The sequence below is a fragment of the Hesperophylax consimilis genome, chromosome 12 (genome assembly GCF_061612785.1).
Source record: "Hesperophylax consimilis isolate HC1 chromosome 12, BYU_Hcon_1.0, whole genome shotgun sequence".
Taxonomy (NCBI): Eukaryota; Metazoa; Arthropoda; class Insecta; order Trichoptera; family Limnephilidae; genus Hesperophylax; species Hesperophylax consimilis.
Genome location: NC_142847.1, coordinates 31,097,817 through 31,115,191, shown reverse-complemented (window position 1 = coordinate 31,115,191; position 17,375 = coordinate 31,097,817). Strand labels below are relative to the sequence as shown.

The 17,375-nt window shown below is 34.4% G+C and overlaps 1 protein-coding gene across 1 annotated transcript; it reads right to left on the bottom strand.

Moving 5' to 3' along the window:
• Positions 1–4,269: 4,269 nt before the first annotated feature.
• On the bottom strand, positions 4,270–15,647 carry Csas (CMP-sialic acid synthase). The gene is made up of 5 exons (XM_089637596.1): positions 15,460–15,647; positions 12,463–12,692; positions 7,490–7,697; positions 7,183–7,350; positions 4,270–4,390 (listed from the first exon to the last, which is right to left on the bottom strand). The coding sequence occupies exons 1-5, from the start codon at positions 15,561–15,563 to the stop codon at positions 4,270–4,272; spliced, it is 831 nt and encodes a 276-aa protein (XP_089493722.1). The 5' UTR covers positions 15,564–15,647.
• Between the last annotated feature and the right edge of the window lie 1,728 nt (positions 15,648–17,375).

Below are 17,375 nucleotides of genomic sequence, written 5' to 3'. Positions count from 1 at the left end.
AATTTAGCGAACAAATCAGGTTAAGGTTTAGAAACAATTTAATGATTGATGAACTTTGTTGTATTCTAAGAAAATAAGGTTAGCCAATTATACAGTCGCTAAAAACATCGCCATTGGTGTAAAAAATGCAAATGTTGGCGGCAAAATAACTCCAGCATCTAAATAAAATATATCTATATAAAAGGGTTTAATTTTTTTTCTTTTTTTTACATGAATACTGCACAAGAGTCCCCAACTGCTCCCAATTGTCTGTGAGCCAGTGAGACTATGGCATCCCCAATTGGGGTATGTTTTTTTTTTTTCATTATCGCGACTATTTAAAATACATACAAAATATGATGTTAAATATATGTACAGTAAATTGTGTTTCTTAGTCCTCCTCACTAGGGTGACCTGTGCTGAGGCGGACTAAAGTTATTCATTTCTGTTTTATTATTAGTTTTCTATGTTGTTTTTAATGTTTTTTTTCAGGGTTTTTTCATTAATCTCTTTCAGCAAGATTTTATTCTTAATTTGAAATCATTCAAATTTTCTATTCGCTTTATATCAGGGGGAAGGATGTAGTGGAGTTTCGTCGCAAAATAAATATAATTTCATTTTCCGAATGTGGTTTTATGACCTGGAATATTTTTTATGTCATTGTGATTGACCTTGTTTGATGAATACACGGTATTGTAGAAGATTCGGTATTTTTGAATAGTTTCAATAGTATATTTTTAGCATATATTTGTTGCACATTTGGTACATCAAAACATTGAAGGCGTTCTTATGCGTACTTTCAGTATAGTCTTTATGATTCCTTTTTAAATTCTGTTAAGGTTATGTATATACTTAGATACAGCAGATCCCCATCCTATAATTCCATATTCAATATGAGAATGACATAAGGCGTAATAGATATTGCATGTCCTTTTTATTTATCACATTTCTTAGATTTTTAAAGAAATATATAAGTTTTGTAAGTTTTTCCATGATACCTTGGATATGTTGTGAGGCTGAGGGTTGTGGGGAGGGCAAGGAGATGGGGAAGAGGAAGGTGGGGGAGTACCTGGCTATTCAGATCTGGTCACCAAACATGTCTAAAGTAATTTCAAGCAATGTTTTCATTCGGCTTGAATGCTTAAGGAAAAAATATATATAATAAACTTGAGATAATACTGTAATTTAAAATGAATAACACTGTAATTAAGAATACATTAAAATGGATGCATAAGTTCTTGAGAAAATATTAATCCATTATGCTCTAAGAGTGCCTTCTTATTTATCATAAAACCGGTTATTAATATGTTCTGCGTGTATTGGGACGAACCAATGATACAGGGAACACCAAGCAATGCAAAATACAGGACTAATATTTGCTTTTTAGACACGTACGATCATTTTTACCCAATGACATTACAATACATCTAGACCCGCTATTGACTTGACAAAAAATTAAGACAACGGCACGTAAGAAACACTCTTTCGTTTCAAGTTAATGCTTAATTCAAAAGTTGTTCACTTACGACAAAGAAAGACATTAAAAAAATATACTTCTACATCACGGGTGTGACTGAGATGACAAGATGTGTATGAGACGACCTACTGCCAGTATCGTTACGTTCTCGTTATATGCGCTGCTACGTTCGCCATCACACTTTCTCTAATGACGCTAAAAATTTTCAAGAAGCAGTTGAAATAATTGTATTATTTATAATAATAAATAATATGTGCATATTTACGAATGAAATGTTATTCCTTGGCTTTTACTAGGCTACGTGTGACAGTTTAGTACTAAAACCCCTAAATCGAAAGTACGAAAATTAACATATCTTTCACTTACCACTTTTGAGATTTCTTCAACATGTCTATAGTTTGTAATGTCATTGATTTTAACAATCAAACTATGCAGGTAAGAAAAGAGAGGAGATGGCAATAAGAACATTTTCTACAAGACTTTTGTCACCAGCTTGCTGTAAGGAAGTACGAGGTACACGGGGTTTGTGGGCAGATATAAAATTGTCACACCTATCCATCTAGCAGTCCACCGGCAAAACATTTAGCCAACTACTAATGCGGATGGCGTTAATTAAAATAGAAATAAAATTTGTCCTTTGAATAAACCTAATTGTGACGTGTAAAAGAATCAAACAAGATTTTATTAAAAAAATAATATTTTATGCCAGGCGACGTACATTAATGTGTTCTAGCAACATTAAAAATAAACAATTAAATCAACAATGCATATGGATCCATTTGGAATAACAATGTTTCATCTGACAAACCAATGCTATGATATATAAGCTCAAAAGTAACTTTTTTGAAAGCCCATAATCGCATAACTTTCCGTTTCCGTTTCAAGATGGTGGCCATAAATAAACCACTCAGGGCCCGTTCCCACTTCCGTTTTCAAATCGGGGGCAGGTCCCGTTTTAAAATCGGATGCCCTAGTGGCTGTAGTGGATGTATGGAGCTGTTCACACTTGTCCGACACGATTTGAAAACGGATCCGACATTTTTTGTCGGATGGCTCGCCTACGCAGCGCGTCCGTTTTCAAATCGTGTCGGCACACGCTCGCTCATAGTGTTGTATGGAGCTGTTCACACTTGTCGTCCAGTCGTTCCGGCAGAGTCCCCGCCAAACCCCGACCCCTCCCCGCCCGCTCCCTGTCGCAAGGAAGCAGGCACGCTGCGTGCTTGTATTTGGTTATTTTGTTAAGTAAATAAATCAAAACTACAATAATGGATAAGGAAATAAATCCCGAAAATTTAATACCACTGGTCGAAGAAAGAGTATGGTAATATTTTATCTTTAACTAAATAAAAACAAAACACTTGGTGTACACAACTTTTGTACATCAAAATTTTTATTTTATTTTATTTAAGTTTACTTTTTTTTAAATTTTAAAGCTTTAATGAGATGCACGGAAGAGCGTATTAGTTAAATAAACACATAATAAAAAATATTTGAGTGTTTATTGTTTTCTTACTTTAAAATATCGATAGCCTTTCTTCAGGACAAATGCACTTTCTCAATTTTGTATTTTGATATGTTAAGCTCTCTGAAACTCATTCCAGTAGATGGTTAAAGGAAGTGATAGACATTCTCTTAAGCCATTAAGCGCCCTTGAGGTGATTTTTCATGGTGAAAACGGCGCTATATAAATAATCCATTCATTATTATTCTAAAATAATTAAAGAACTTTAGTTCATCACTTCTTAACTCACCAATTAACACTTGGAAAATTCCTACAGAAAATCATTCGGCTATGATTGGGTGTACTCAAAATTTTCTTTTCACTTTTTTCCTTCTATTTAATAAGTACCACATGACAACAAGAGCTTCATCGTCGTCCATTGCGCACCATTACTGAATAATGAGCAAATAACATGTTTTTGTTGAATCGACAATTATTTTTTTTCGTAGAGTATGGTCCGTTTTTAAAACGGATCCGTTTTTAAAACGGTAGTGTGAACAGGGCCATTGGCCGTCCGTTTTTAAAACGGGACCCGCCTCCGATTTGAAAACGGAAGTGGGAACGGGCCCTCAGTCATTTAGTTCAGTAAAGATTCTTTTTACAAATGTGAACTTGTTGGGTTTATTTGGATTTTCGTATTTGCATTTTTTTCAATATTATGGTACCTACCTGCATGAAGAAAGATTAAAAAAAGAATTTTCATTAGGATTGTGAAGTTTTTTTTGACAAATTGTATAGGTAATTATTTGTTTGAATTTTTTTAAACGCTGCAAAAATATATGGTTTATAATATTAAGTAAGTAGGTATTTAAGAACCTAATTACAAATTTTATGATTTCATAATTTCATGGGTTTTTATTTATAGAGAAAATTAGAAACATCCTTTTTTGGACACAAGGTCTACTGTTGAGAAGATTCATAAAACTTACAATCAACAATACAACACCCAGAGCTGGCAGCATTTATAATAATATTAATTGAAAAACCATGATGGCAATGTGCGGGAATCGATCGGGAATCCACAGTCTCCAAACTCAAAGTCAAACACATAGACCACTAAGCTGAGGAGAGATAATAATTATATATAATTTTAAACCTTGGAAAGATTCAAAAGTTAGTATTTTAAAAATGTTGTCAGCAGACAACAAACAGTTGAAATCAGTGTGATAATCTGTGCTTAATTAGCATTTGTTTGCAAACAAAAAGTTAGATAAAAACAAGATAGTTACGATACTAACCTACAGTCATGTCTGTACTCATTGTTTTGTTGTGAAAGTCGTATAGTGTCTAGAAGCAAAGTAACTAGTATCGGCTAGCGGGAACTTTTGGCAGCTAAACCAGAAGCAACGTCATACATCGTATTGGCCACTTCCAAATCAAAATAGTCGTCCACTTCCAAACTGTCTCGGGTCGGAATCTCCACGAAGCCACAACTTAAAAACAATAAACAAACACAAATGATAACATAAAACTAGTTCGAAACTAAACTACATGATTTAGTCGGTTGAGAATAGTTTTTAAACACTCCCGGCTCGCTTGCGCACTACTACACGAATTGCACGAATGTGGACAAATGACGCGATGACATTTTCATCGGAATAGGAATAGAGGCGGGAATCAAGTGTTTTACGTCACTGTTTGAAATAATGGTTATCAGTTATTTTTTGCTCGGTTTCATTACATATACGGCGATAACACTGCTTTCGATTATGTAATTAAGAACTTTTTTGCATTTGACAGAACTTCTTGATTCTCGAGTTTTTTCCTCAGGTAGATATTTTTGACAAGCACAGCTGTCAAATTTTGAAATGTATTATTCAGGGATTGGTCACCTTTTTATTTTCAGCTAATAAAAATAAAGTGCTTCAATCACGATTCTCGAGAGTACTAAAAACAAAAGGTATATAAACTACTTTGCATTATTATTCTATAACCATAACCTGTTTATAATGAAGAAACAAGTTAATGACAAGCAAATATTTAATTTGTCTTTATATTGCATTATGTACCTAGATGGTACTTGGATACATAGGTACTTACTACGTTTATTTATTACTTACTGCGCAATCATAAATAAACCACTTGCGCAATCGCACTCCCGCTACCATCCTGGCATAAATATACCACTCTCTAGATCGATATCTTCCGGCTTTTTGTATCCAACAGAATTATACAGTACTTAACCACAGATATACAAGCAGTACCTACCGTGCGGAGCAGAGCAGTAGACAAGGTAGAGGAAACTCAAGGCCATTTAAAAAAAGATGCGACCATAGACAACATAATTGCTCTCAGCCTACTCTATTCATTCACTAGCCCAAAAAAACTATTATAAAAATAAAAATGTCCTTGAAGCAGAAAAATGTCGAAATGTTTTCCAAGGGCAAGGTTCATCTGACTAAGAAAATAAACTTTTACAGTGCATTTCCTTAAGATGAAACTTGTTAATCTGAGAAGAAGTAACCCAAAATGACAAGAAATTTGCAAAAACACTGAAGAAAATTTCCAAAACATGATTGTCCGACAGTACGACGAAAAATTCCGACATTTTTCAGCCTCATGAACTCATGGTTACATATGTTTAAAAATCTTTAATTTCACCAAAACAATAAGATAATACAGGATAACACTAATCAATAACATGAATAAGTTTATCGATATAATAAATAACATTTATACGTTGTGGAGGAAGACATATGTCAAGTATCAAGCATTGTTCAAAAAACCGAACGAATAACCTAAAACTGTTAATTCACTTTAAACTTGAACTTACGTAGGTAGGTTGAATATAATATGTTTGTAACTCGCTAACACTATACTGGCTTATATTGTATTTTTATCACGAACAACTTTAACACGCAATATTTTCGACGGAAATGATAGTATTTCGGCAGAAAATGACAACCCGCGTGTATAAATAAACCACTCTCATTTTGTTTGAATGATTTGAAACTGATAAACGGCAAAATTCCGTCATCTCTTTCTGTTACACGAGTCATTATGGTAGAGAGCGAGAGATCAAACCAATCGTTCTGTTCTCACCAATGAGATCTAAGCTTTTAGCCATATTATTCGTTTTCTATAAGAATTTTGAGGTGGGCGTGGCGGTTTCAAATGAGTTTCAAGGCCAAAGCTTAGTTAAATGCCCCTGCATCCTGGCAAGTAAAAATTCGGTTGTTTTGAGTTTAGTAAGTAGGTTTTACATTATTTGATGGTACCTGCCTACTACCCAGGGCCGGCCCTAAGCCAACGGCACGTGGTGGCTGCCTGGCGCAAGTAAAAACCTCAAGGGCGCTGTATTAGGTGATAAACATTATCGGTTCCTTGGCGCCTTGGCGTCTTGGCGCCTTGGCAAGTCGGCGCCCGGAGTGGACTGCTCCAATTGTGCCTGCACAGAGCCGGCTCTTCTACAAAGCATTTGAAAGAATACCCAGAAAAATACCAGCTCGCTGGTATATTTGAGGGAATGCCTGGCACACACATGCACTGTGTCTGGAAATTCGAAGTACAAGCGAGAAATCTAGAGAATTTTTCAACACATTTGAAGTCGATGTAGCATAACTATTTTGATTTGAGATTTCGTTTTTAAGTAAATCGTGTCCGTAGTAAATCTGTCGCTAGGAGGTTAATTGAAAATGAAATGATTGATGACGAAAAAATTGAAATGCTATTACAGAAAAAAATATTTTTGGGTTCTCTATTGGATATGTCGATTCACCAGTTTTGCGCTAGTACTGCGAGTTTCCGGATACCGTGTGTTTTGGCGTATCAACGTGAGGCAGTTAATGTACGATTCCAGAGGTCGGCGGCAGACTACAATGCGAAGCGACAGATCGCAGACTAAATTTTAAATGTTATAATAATTATTAGTATTTATTTTGCGGGTAAAAACCTCAAAGGCGCTTTGTTAGGTTATAGGTATTATCAGCGCCTATGCACCTTGGCCCTTAGCCCCTTGGCAAGTCGGCGCCCGGAGCGGACTGCCCCAATTGCACCTGGACAGGACCGGCCCTGTCTGCGTTCTGCTACTGCAGTTTGCAATCTGCCGCCGACCTCAATTTCGGGTACCTTTAGTTTCGGGTGTTCGAAATTATGAATAGCAAAAATTTTGTGTATGGAACAAACCGATCACAAAAAATGTGATGACTGAATAGGTATCTATTTTGTCCTTTAACAAGATGCCTAGTTTTAAAGAATATATATATATATATTCACCATGACGAACCTGTTATCTTGAAAACATCCACTACCCAGCAGCTGAACATTGGCAAAATAAAACATTCCACTCTCTATGAGTTCTCCGCTCCAGTCTTGGCGCCTCGGCCGCTGCGTCGGATCAAAATTAATTGGTACGATTCCTGACTCCACCTCTTTCCAGCGTAGTTTAAAACTTCTAAAAAACATATTATTAGGTAATTTTTAATGACATAGTTAATATTTTGCATAATCATGACGTACTCGTGTGTATCATTTGTAAATGGAAATTCGAATAAATGTATTTAAAAATTTGGCATTAAAATAATAACTTTTACCTTGTGGCTGAAAAAGAGCAATGTGTTTTGGTGTTGATGAGTTCGTAGGCAGCCCTCAAATAATCGTGTTTGATGAACGGAGAAGTGCATTGAATTAGAGCTAGGATGTCCACTTCTCCGTGGTGATGGAGGAATTCCTGCACCGCGAATATGGAAGTCGCCGTATCCGTTGCGCTCTCAGGAGAACGCCGGTGGACAAGCGCTCCACCTTCATAGTATTATAAAGTTGGGTCAACATATTATGTATCATTTTAACGTATCAGATCACCGTATCGCAAAGATATTAGAAGAACGAGATATGCTATGTTAGCCGCCGGACCGTAGGCGGAGTACTACCTAATTAGGGAACTTTGAATACTATCGGGACGTGTACGCACAGAAATCTGTTCTATGTATTAGTGCGGATACCTTAGCGTAAGCGAAGGTGTGCAGTAGTATTGGTGAACAAAACCGGCGACATTGGGCAAAACAATTCCGCTCAGTATGAACTGCTCATAGCACATCTCGTTCTTCTAATATCTTTGCCGTATCGTATCACCGTATCGTGTCAATCCCCGCGTCAAGTTGTGAACGCTACACCCGTCATACCTACATTTTATCCGTATCTTTTTTGATAATTCACACTTGCCATCATGATACGCGTTTGGTGATACGATCATGATACGGTTACGGTGATTTGGAGGTCCAGCAAGAACGATCAATAAAGTCCCTATGTCAATACGATATTGACGAATTATGACATCTATGGTCAGTTAGCGATATTTTCGAGCACAATCAGAATAATGATTCCGACAGTCGGTTGACAAAAGTCACTACTTTAGCGCGGCCTCCAAGGTATCGGATTTAAGTTGTCAATTTGCACAAATTTTTGGATAAAGTCGTTCGTTATGCAAAGCTGGCTTATTAATGAATGGGGGTGAACTAACTAAGCTCTTAGAATTGAAAGAAGTCGTTTACACGATCCATAGACATAATCGTCTTCAACTGGCTTGGACGATATATCAAATATTGCCTTAAAAAAACTTGTATCAGAAATAGCCACTCCCTTAACAAATCTTATTAACCTAAGCATCCTAAAAGGCCGATTTCCCGACAATCTAAAACACGGAATCATAATCCCAATACATAAAGGAGGCTCTAGAGCGGACATAACGAACTATCGTCCAATTACATTACTAAATTCACTATCTAAAGTCTTTGAAAAAACTATTAATAATCAACTAATTGAATACCTTGAACAAAATAACATACTATCACTCAACCAGTTTGGATTCAGGAAAAATAAAGGCACCTCCGAAGCCCTGGCAACAGTTACCGATTTTCTAAATGAAAACTTAGACAAGGGATCAAAATGCATATCAATATTCTTAGACCTGTGCAAAGCATTCGATACTATCTCTCACTCTAAACTTTTACAAAAACTATCTAATATTGGTATAAATGGTGATGAACTTACTATTATTAGTGATTACCTGTCAAACCGAAAGCAAAGTGTGAAAATCAACAACTGCAATAGCAATCAATTACCAATTAGCTACGGCGTGCCTCAAGGAAGTGTTTTAGGTCCTACCCTGTTCTTAATATACATAAATGAATTATGTAATCTTCAAATAGATGCCAAAATTGTAAGTTTCGCTGATGATACGATTCTCCTCTTCAAATCAAGCAATTGGAATGATGTATACATAAAAGCTAACAGGGGCATAACTGTGGTTAAAAGATGGTTAAACAATAATACACTTACAATGAATGTGACCAAAACTAAATACATTGAATTTAGTATTAATCCTTCCTTAAGAAACCCAGAAAATCAAATTAAAATTTGTGCTTGCAACCTGACAAATCCGATAATATGTGATTGTCCTTATTTAGAACAGGTAACTAAAATTAAATACTTAGGTATTATTTTTGATAGCAATTTAAAGTGGAAAGAACATATAACCTCTACAGCAAACAAACTTAGAAAATTCATTTATTTTTTTAGACAAACTCGCAACTTTCTCAACCTAAGCCAGCTCAAAACAATCTACTATGCACTTTGTCAATCTTTAATAGAGTATGGTATCATAGCATGGGGAGGAGCAAACGCTGCCGCCATTGATCCAATATCTAAAGCTCAGAAACTTATAATAAAGATTATCCTCAAACTACCAATCACAAGCAGTTCGGATGAAATCTTTAGGAAAATCTGTGTTATGGACATTAGGCAACTTTATGCCAAAAACATACTAACATACCTCTTCAAACACAAAACTACTTTTGACAATATCCAAACTGCTCGTGATACTAGAACAAAAGGACATAATTTCTTACAAATCCCTTTCGCTAAAACAACTTTTGGCCAGAGAAATTTTAGATATTTTGCAACAAGGCTATATAATGCTCTCCCACTAGCCATTAGACTGAACGAATTTTTTCTGAAATATAAAACAGACATCAAATCTTGGATCATCAGCCAAGACAGATCCATGATAAATTTTTTTATAAAAATCCCTACATAAGTATGTACTCCAACTAGATGCTGATTAACAAATGTATCATTTATTATTATTATTTATTATTTTCTATCTTTTTCACAATGTCATTTAATGTAGTGAAATATTTAATGTATCAAAAAATATGTAAACATTTTTAATGTATCAAATACGTCTGTCTCGACACAGGTTTATCCTAGTGAGACAGACATCGAAAAAAAAAACCTGTAAAAGAAACTTTATATTGATAATAAAAAAAAAAAAAAAAAAAAAAAAATTAATTTACCTAAGAGGCGATCAATTGATTCCGTTCCAGCTTCGATAAACAAAAATTCTTAGTTATGGCTAATGACATCATGAACTAATTATTTTCCTTTTTAATGTCAAAAATACATGCGGACTGCCAATGAATTTAATATTTCAATTCGACGTTTTATATTAGTATTTTCAACGTTTACATAGCAGTCTGACGCTTAGGCAGATTTATGCGCTTATATAGGAATGTCAATTCCACTCACGTCAATTCATAGAGAGATGTGCCAGTTGCCAGTGTATATCGATTCTGATTTATTACGTTACCAAAATCGGTCTGGATATCAATCATCGCGACTATGCTCAGCAAATCGGTATAAAATCATCGGTAGTTACGCCTATCGATCCAATATCGTAAAGTTATCGATTTCTTTGGGCTGGACCCCGATACGGTATACCGAGATACGGTAAAATGATACATAATATGTGGACCCGGGGCATGGACATCAATTAACTGTTAGTTGTTATCGTTACCTGCATTATCATACATTGTCATACTTACGTAAAAAGTCAAATAAATATGTATATAAAATTAACTGCCTGGGGCAACTGAGGAAACTTGGGGCAATAAACATAGTCAATAAGGTGAACCAACAGCTTGATTGGCACTTAACTACATTCAACCAAAACCTGAATATGAATGCATACATTTTAGCTATTGTTATATATTATATCATGTATCTATACTATCATATATTTCAATCAATACTAATCTAACCTAGTCTACCTATAAGTTTTGCATGTACTTGTATCTCTAACGTTTTATATCAATCTAGAGTTTCTGTTAATTGTGTATTTTCTGATGTCACTGTTTATAATTTACTGTATGTGGTATATTTTATACCGTTGATATTAAAATAAATAAATAAATTATCCTTTCTACTTACCTTGACACAATAATTAAAATTCAATGGCCGTATGTACGTAACTTGTTCTTTAGTTATTTATTCAACATTCAGGGATTGAAATTCAACCGTATATAGGGTGTGTCCGGGGGTAAAGTACACAAACTTCGGGGGGTGATTCTACATGATGGTAGAAGTGAAAAAGATTTTTTTTTAAATCGTATTTTTGTTTTTATTTTATACAAAAATATTTTTCCATAGAAGAATATCAATTGCTCTATGCAAACAATTCAACTTTCGTAAAAACTAACTGAAAACTACATTAAAATGTTTAAATTTCTAAAAATGTATTAATCTTTTTTATTTGTACTTTCATGTCCCGAAGTTTATGCACCCTACCCCCGGACACCCTGTATAGGTAAATCATTATTGTAAATAGATGTTAATCAAGGAAAGGAGTAGATTCGATTATTATTTATTTATTGAACAACATTTTAACAAAGTTTTGAAACTCTTGCTTTTCTTTTCCTAGATTATTTAAACATTGTCATTATAGAAATTTCCAACTATCTTACAATTCCCAGGCGAAAGATCCAAGAAAACTATTTTTCATATCACTACCGACTGCACAAAAAAAGTTTACTTACAACCATTAAGATTTAATAATAAAAAATTCTACCATTTCGTTCATGAGATCCAACTAGAATATATATCTACGTAAACACAATGTAGGTACTGGTAGGTACCTTCACATTGCTAACAATTTTTCAGTATTAACAACATTGTGACATGGAGTGCATCTACGTGATAAGAATAGAATATTTATGTTTGTGTTGACTTTATCACACAGCATGAGAACTCGTGTACTTTCTACATTAAAAAGAACAATAACTACATTTCTAAGAAAACAACATTGTGTGGTGTGTAGGCGGATAAGGAAAAATAGATTCTTTCTTCCGCGGTAGCTACTCCATCGGTGCAGGGCCGCCCCTGTGTAGGCGCAATTGGAACAGTTCGCTCCAAACACCGCCTTACCAAGGCGCCAGGGAGTCAAGGATCTAAGGCGCCGATAATACCGCCAGGCGCCGCTTGGCTCAGGGCCGGCCCTGGATCGATGAAGGATATTGTGAAGGGTGAAGTAAAAATGGGCTGCGGGAATAAACCGGAGAGAGTGGTCATGAAACGAAAATAACTTGTGTACCTAGATCGATATTACAGAACACGCGGAAAAGTCGAAAAAAAGACATGCCTACCTTACAATAAACGTTGAAAAAACCTGGGTAAGTTAGTGTTCACGTAAAAACAACATTAGATGTACTAAGATATTAAAAAAAAACATTACCCTTCTCTGCTTCCTCAGCAATCAAATCGTGATCTGTAGAAACCCAAATGGAGTCAAAAACTTCGGCCTGGTGTATAGCGTCTAGAGAACGCCTAAGCAGGGGAACTCCGCCCACACGGGCGATGTTCTTCAGCGTGATACCCTTGGAGCCACCCCTGGCCAGAACCAAAGCAGCGACGTGAAGTTCGGCCAAGTCTCCGGAGCACTTTTCCCGCGATTTATTAGTCGACCTGTCAACAAATTATTGTAGTCGATATAGTTATATTTCTAATCATGTTCATTTTAAGTGTTAAAAAAAATCTGCATAAGCATCATCATTACAAGCATTGAAGTATATAAGTTCACTCTAGTTCAGTTATAATTTTGATGGTAGGTAGGTACCGACTATTTTTAGTGATAGTTGCTTAATAATCACAGTTATTTAAGTTTTTTTTTTAAATGAATGGACCGCTATCAAAAAGTGAAAACTTTTAAAATAAATAAATAATGGCTTAAGAGGAAGCTACAAGCCAAAAATATGTATATTCTTGGTATACCTACCTTATATTGTAGGTAATAGGCATTAAAATCGCTTGACAAACGGAGTCTAGAAACGTTCGATTTCAAGCACAAAACTGGTTTTTATTTATTTTGAAAATAATTTTATACGAAAGCATAAAAGATAATCATGTGAAACTGTCACAGATAATTTTAGCTATAATATCTTATTTTTAAAAATTAGATTCCTTTATGCGTTTATACATTTCTATAGAAAAAAAAATATTTTTTAGTAGTTGACATTTATATTTTTTATAGAGTAATTTTTTTTATTTGTATTCTACTCAAGCGAAACGATAGGAAAACCTTCAATTTATCTATATAAGCATATTTTTTTGGTATTCATAATGTATACCAATTCGTTATAAAGATTAATCAAAATAGTGATTTGGCATTAAGCTTCGCCTTAAGCTCCCGCATACTCAATTTAAACCGATTTATAACAAGTTTCTCGTTAACTCTTTAAGTTTATAAGTTCCAAAAAAATAATGTGTTATTTTTTAAGATAATATCTATATATTTTTATGCCGAAACGTTAATTACGTGAAATTCCCTCGATAGAAAAACATCGCAAAGTAAGCTCCAAAAATTATTTAAAACACGTTTTATTCTGTTATTTAATATGTTATAGGCATGAAAAAACAAGGTGTCTTTAAATGCAACTAAAGCATTTGTCGAGAGATTTTTGCTCTACTTCAAACGAGTCTTGTTTTATTAAATATTTTCACCATTTTTGCTTAATTATCATCGTTTTTTTTTACATTAGCACGCTCCCTCTAACATTCGTATTTACATATATTATCTACCTTACAAACCATCTTTGAACGCTTACTACGGGGCCTTAACACTTTCATATAATTAGTATCTGCCTTTGCAATGTTATTTCTTTCATATCTCTATTTGTAAAATAATATTCTTATGTATATATTTTTCCCCTATTTATAAGTGAAAATATTTGTAAATGTTTTCTGCTGTTTAAGTTAATTCGTGAGAAATAGTTTGGATGCAGGTGAATTCTCTAGTTGATGTTTCGTATATATTTTTGTCAATTGATATCTGTATCTGTTTTTTCACCTTAATAAAAAAATAAAAAAATAAAAAGGCATTCATAGTTGATTTTTTTAATATAAAATGAAGAAAAAAATTGCCTTTTTTTAATTTAATGTGTGGTTACTAAAAAATATATGCCAAAACGGGTATCTAAAATACCTTTTAATAATAATAATATTTGGATGATTTCTATAGCGCCGTTTTTGTGGAAAAAAAACCTCAAAGGCGCTGTTTTATTATGAATCAACTCTAAAAAACTCACACTATAGTTTTGGCTAACATTCGAGGTAAAATGTACGTCAGTTTGAGAATGCTATATTATATTTTGTTCTTCCCGGGACCGGCACTGAGCCAAACGGCGCCCGGCTCTAGTAAAATCCTTAAAATCCTTAAATACTCTTTGACGCCTTGGCAAGTCAGCGCCCGGAGCGGACAGTTCCGCCCGCCCAGGGCCGGCCCTGACTCTTCCGGAATTTCTAATATTATGATTGACATTTTGTTTTTACCATTCATTCTCGTAATAAAGACAAAGGGCAATAAAAAGATCAAAGAAAAAATAAAAATAATATTATCAAGAGTCTTGTTGGATGTTTTTATTTACATAAATCTTCAAATAATATAGGTACTTACTCATGCAAACATATTAATTATCACGAAACACAAAGAAAAATTACTGATAAAAAATATTTCTAATTTATTAATAATCTCTTCACATCTCTTGCAGGCCCTTAACGAATGAATTGATAAATGATAAACTTTTAGTAAAATGCCAATGTATTGTCACGATGTTGGAACACGTGTTCATAAAAATCCTAACATTTTCGCATGTCGCATGAATACGTGTTCCGATATTATTACGAACTTACTAAAAGTTTATCAGGAAACGGACTGCATTCCCATTTTTATTCGGATTACAAATAATTTACCAAGATGACTAGGAGATTCTTAATAAATTATCAATTCTCATTTATATTCGTGAACTGCGTACAGTATTTTTAGAAAATATCGGCATTTTCCTGAAAACTTCAAAAAGTATTCAGTTGTATTATCAAAGGTGACCGGATAACTCATCAAAATAACAAATTAACACACCTTTAAAAAGTGATATAAAGTTATGAAAAGTGATGAAACAAAAACTAGATAAAATATGTTAGGTTTACGTGTTAATGACTTTATATCACGTTTAAAAGATGTGTGTAATTGTCATTTTTTGAGTTGTCGTAGAAGCGTTATTAAATATGAATTATAATAGTCGAGTATCACATAAAAACAAAATTTTCTAATTTAATTCCCACCTTTAAATTCTGTAGATAGGTACCAAGAAACACCTCATGTATTTCACATTTCATTATTTCGAAATCCAAAAATTTTCAACTTGAAGATATTATATATTTAATAATGTGTTCATACCTTTCCTCATCAGTTCTGCAAACTTTCAGTAAAGTGAATCCGCAAGTTATTATTTGAAACAAAATAAATATGCATAATATGTATGCACCGGTTGCACAAATCATTCTTATTCCACTCGAATAAATATTTAATATTGAAAATTGAAATCACTTCAAGCTTATCTGAACTCTAAACGACTCGTCGGCGAAACTTTTCTGACGAATGAATTGGACTAAACGGACGTAGGTGTGTTACATTGTTGGAAGAATATAATATTACATGTATAGATGTGGATTAAACAAAGTCAAACCCGTTATTTGTATAGCGCCCAACCCTGTGGTCATGGAGATTTACCTAATCACACAACTTTCTTGAATAACTGGTGACGATATTTTGTAAAATTCATAAATATGTTTGGGATAATGTTATATTACCAAAATATTAACTATATATCATCATAGATCAAACAAAATGGCAGTCAAATAGGATAGTATAATTACCACTTGCATCAGTAGCGTGCCTTGCGCTTTGACCAGGGGTTATTTGCAAGCTGAGTTTTTCCATGCCAGGTTCGATCTATATTGGACTTATGAATCCATAGAATAAAGGAAAACTATCTTCAGCGGTGAATGAATGAATCTATGCACATAGTATTTTTCTATGACTTCAAAGTATTACTGTATTTACTAAATATGTGGGTTAAAAATCAATTTCAGGGTAAAATACACAAACACAAAATCACGACATCTTTTTCTTCGAAATCAATTCCAGGTTTGAAGTTTCCGCATCGTTTCAGCGTATTTTGGCTTAGATGAATTACATGTTTTTTGGTGCAAATTTCGTATTGTTTTATATCCCGTGAAAATCCCGCAAAACCGCGGGATCAAATATTGCTGAAATCCCGCGGGATTGCGGGATTGAGGGATTGCAAGCCCTAAACAGGATAGTACGGTGAGCACACATACCTACTACTTATAATAGTCACTTTACGTACAGGGTTTTTCAATAAGAGGTGTTATTTTGAATAGCCCGCTATTTCGGTAGATGTTACTTTTGAAGCTGTCATTTTTTGACATTTGGCAAGTAGAAACTACGCCATTAATAAAAATGGAACGATACAGGCTTCAACAACGTATTGAAATTATTCAAATTCACTCGATTGAATCAAATGCAAATCATCTTGAGTGATGAGGCCCATTTCCACCTCGGTGGCTTCGTCAACAAGCAAAATTGTCGCATCTGGGGCTCGTAAAACCCAAGAGTTATCGTTGAAAAGCCTCTCTATCCTCAACGCGTGACTGTTCGGCGCGGTTTATGGTCCGGCGGAGCCATAGGACCTTTTATCAAAGGTTTATCAAATATATTTTTATTTATGTATTTTACGCCCATAAGAGCTTTTACAAACATTTGATAATATTAACATAATAATTCAGTGAAACAGTAATTAATATTAAAATTTGCATTTAAAATTATACAGAACCCATACAGAAGAATTGTATTATGCTAAACTTAATTGTTATTATTACTGAGGTATGTTATTATAGCCTTCTTGTAACTATATTCCGTGCAGTTGAACACATCTACTACTTCTGAGAAAACATTGCCAACTGCATGCAATCTAGGTAGAGTAGATTACAGGTACAAGCGAGTATCTAAATGCCTCAGTCCTGATATTTTAATTGCAGTTTAAAAGAGTTTTGGATCGACTAGTTCTTGCAGGTATATGGAAGGTAATTAGACTTAATAAATCAGGGCTGTCTATTATTTTATTATTTATGCTATGTATACACACGCGAGCCGAACTGCCGAGCTGAACCTCAACTTAATTTAACCTCCCGTAATTCGTGGCTCGGTTCGTGTTTCGGTTCGCAAAAGGATACGTACCATAATGTAACACGGGTGGAGGAAATGTCAAATTATAAATAAAATGTCGGTGA

Coding starts and splice junctions, on each gene's coding strand:
- Csas (XM_089637596.1), bottom strand. CDS start 15,563: ATGATTTGTGCAACCGGTGCATACATATTATGCATATTTATTTTGTTT. Junction 7,698..12,462: donor TGCTGAGGAAGCAGAGAAGG/GTAATGTTTTTT, acceptor AATACTATGAAG/GTGGAGCGCTTGTCCACCGG. Junction 4,391..7,182: donor GGATGTTTTCAAGATAACAG/GTTCGTCATGGT, acceptor ATTGTTTTTAAG/TTGTGGCTTCGTGGAGATTC.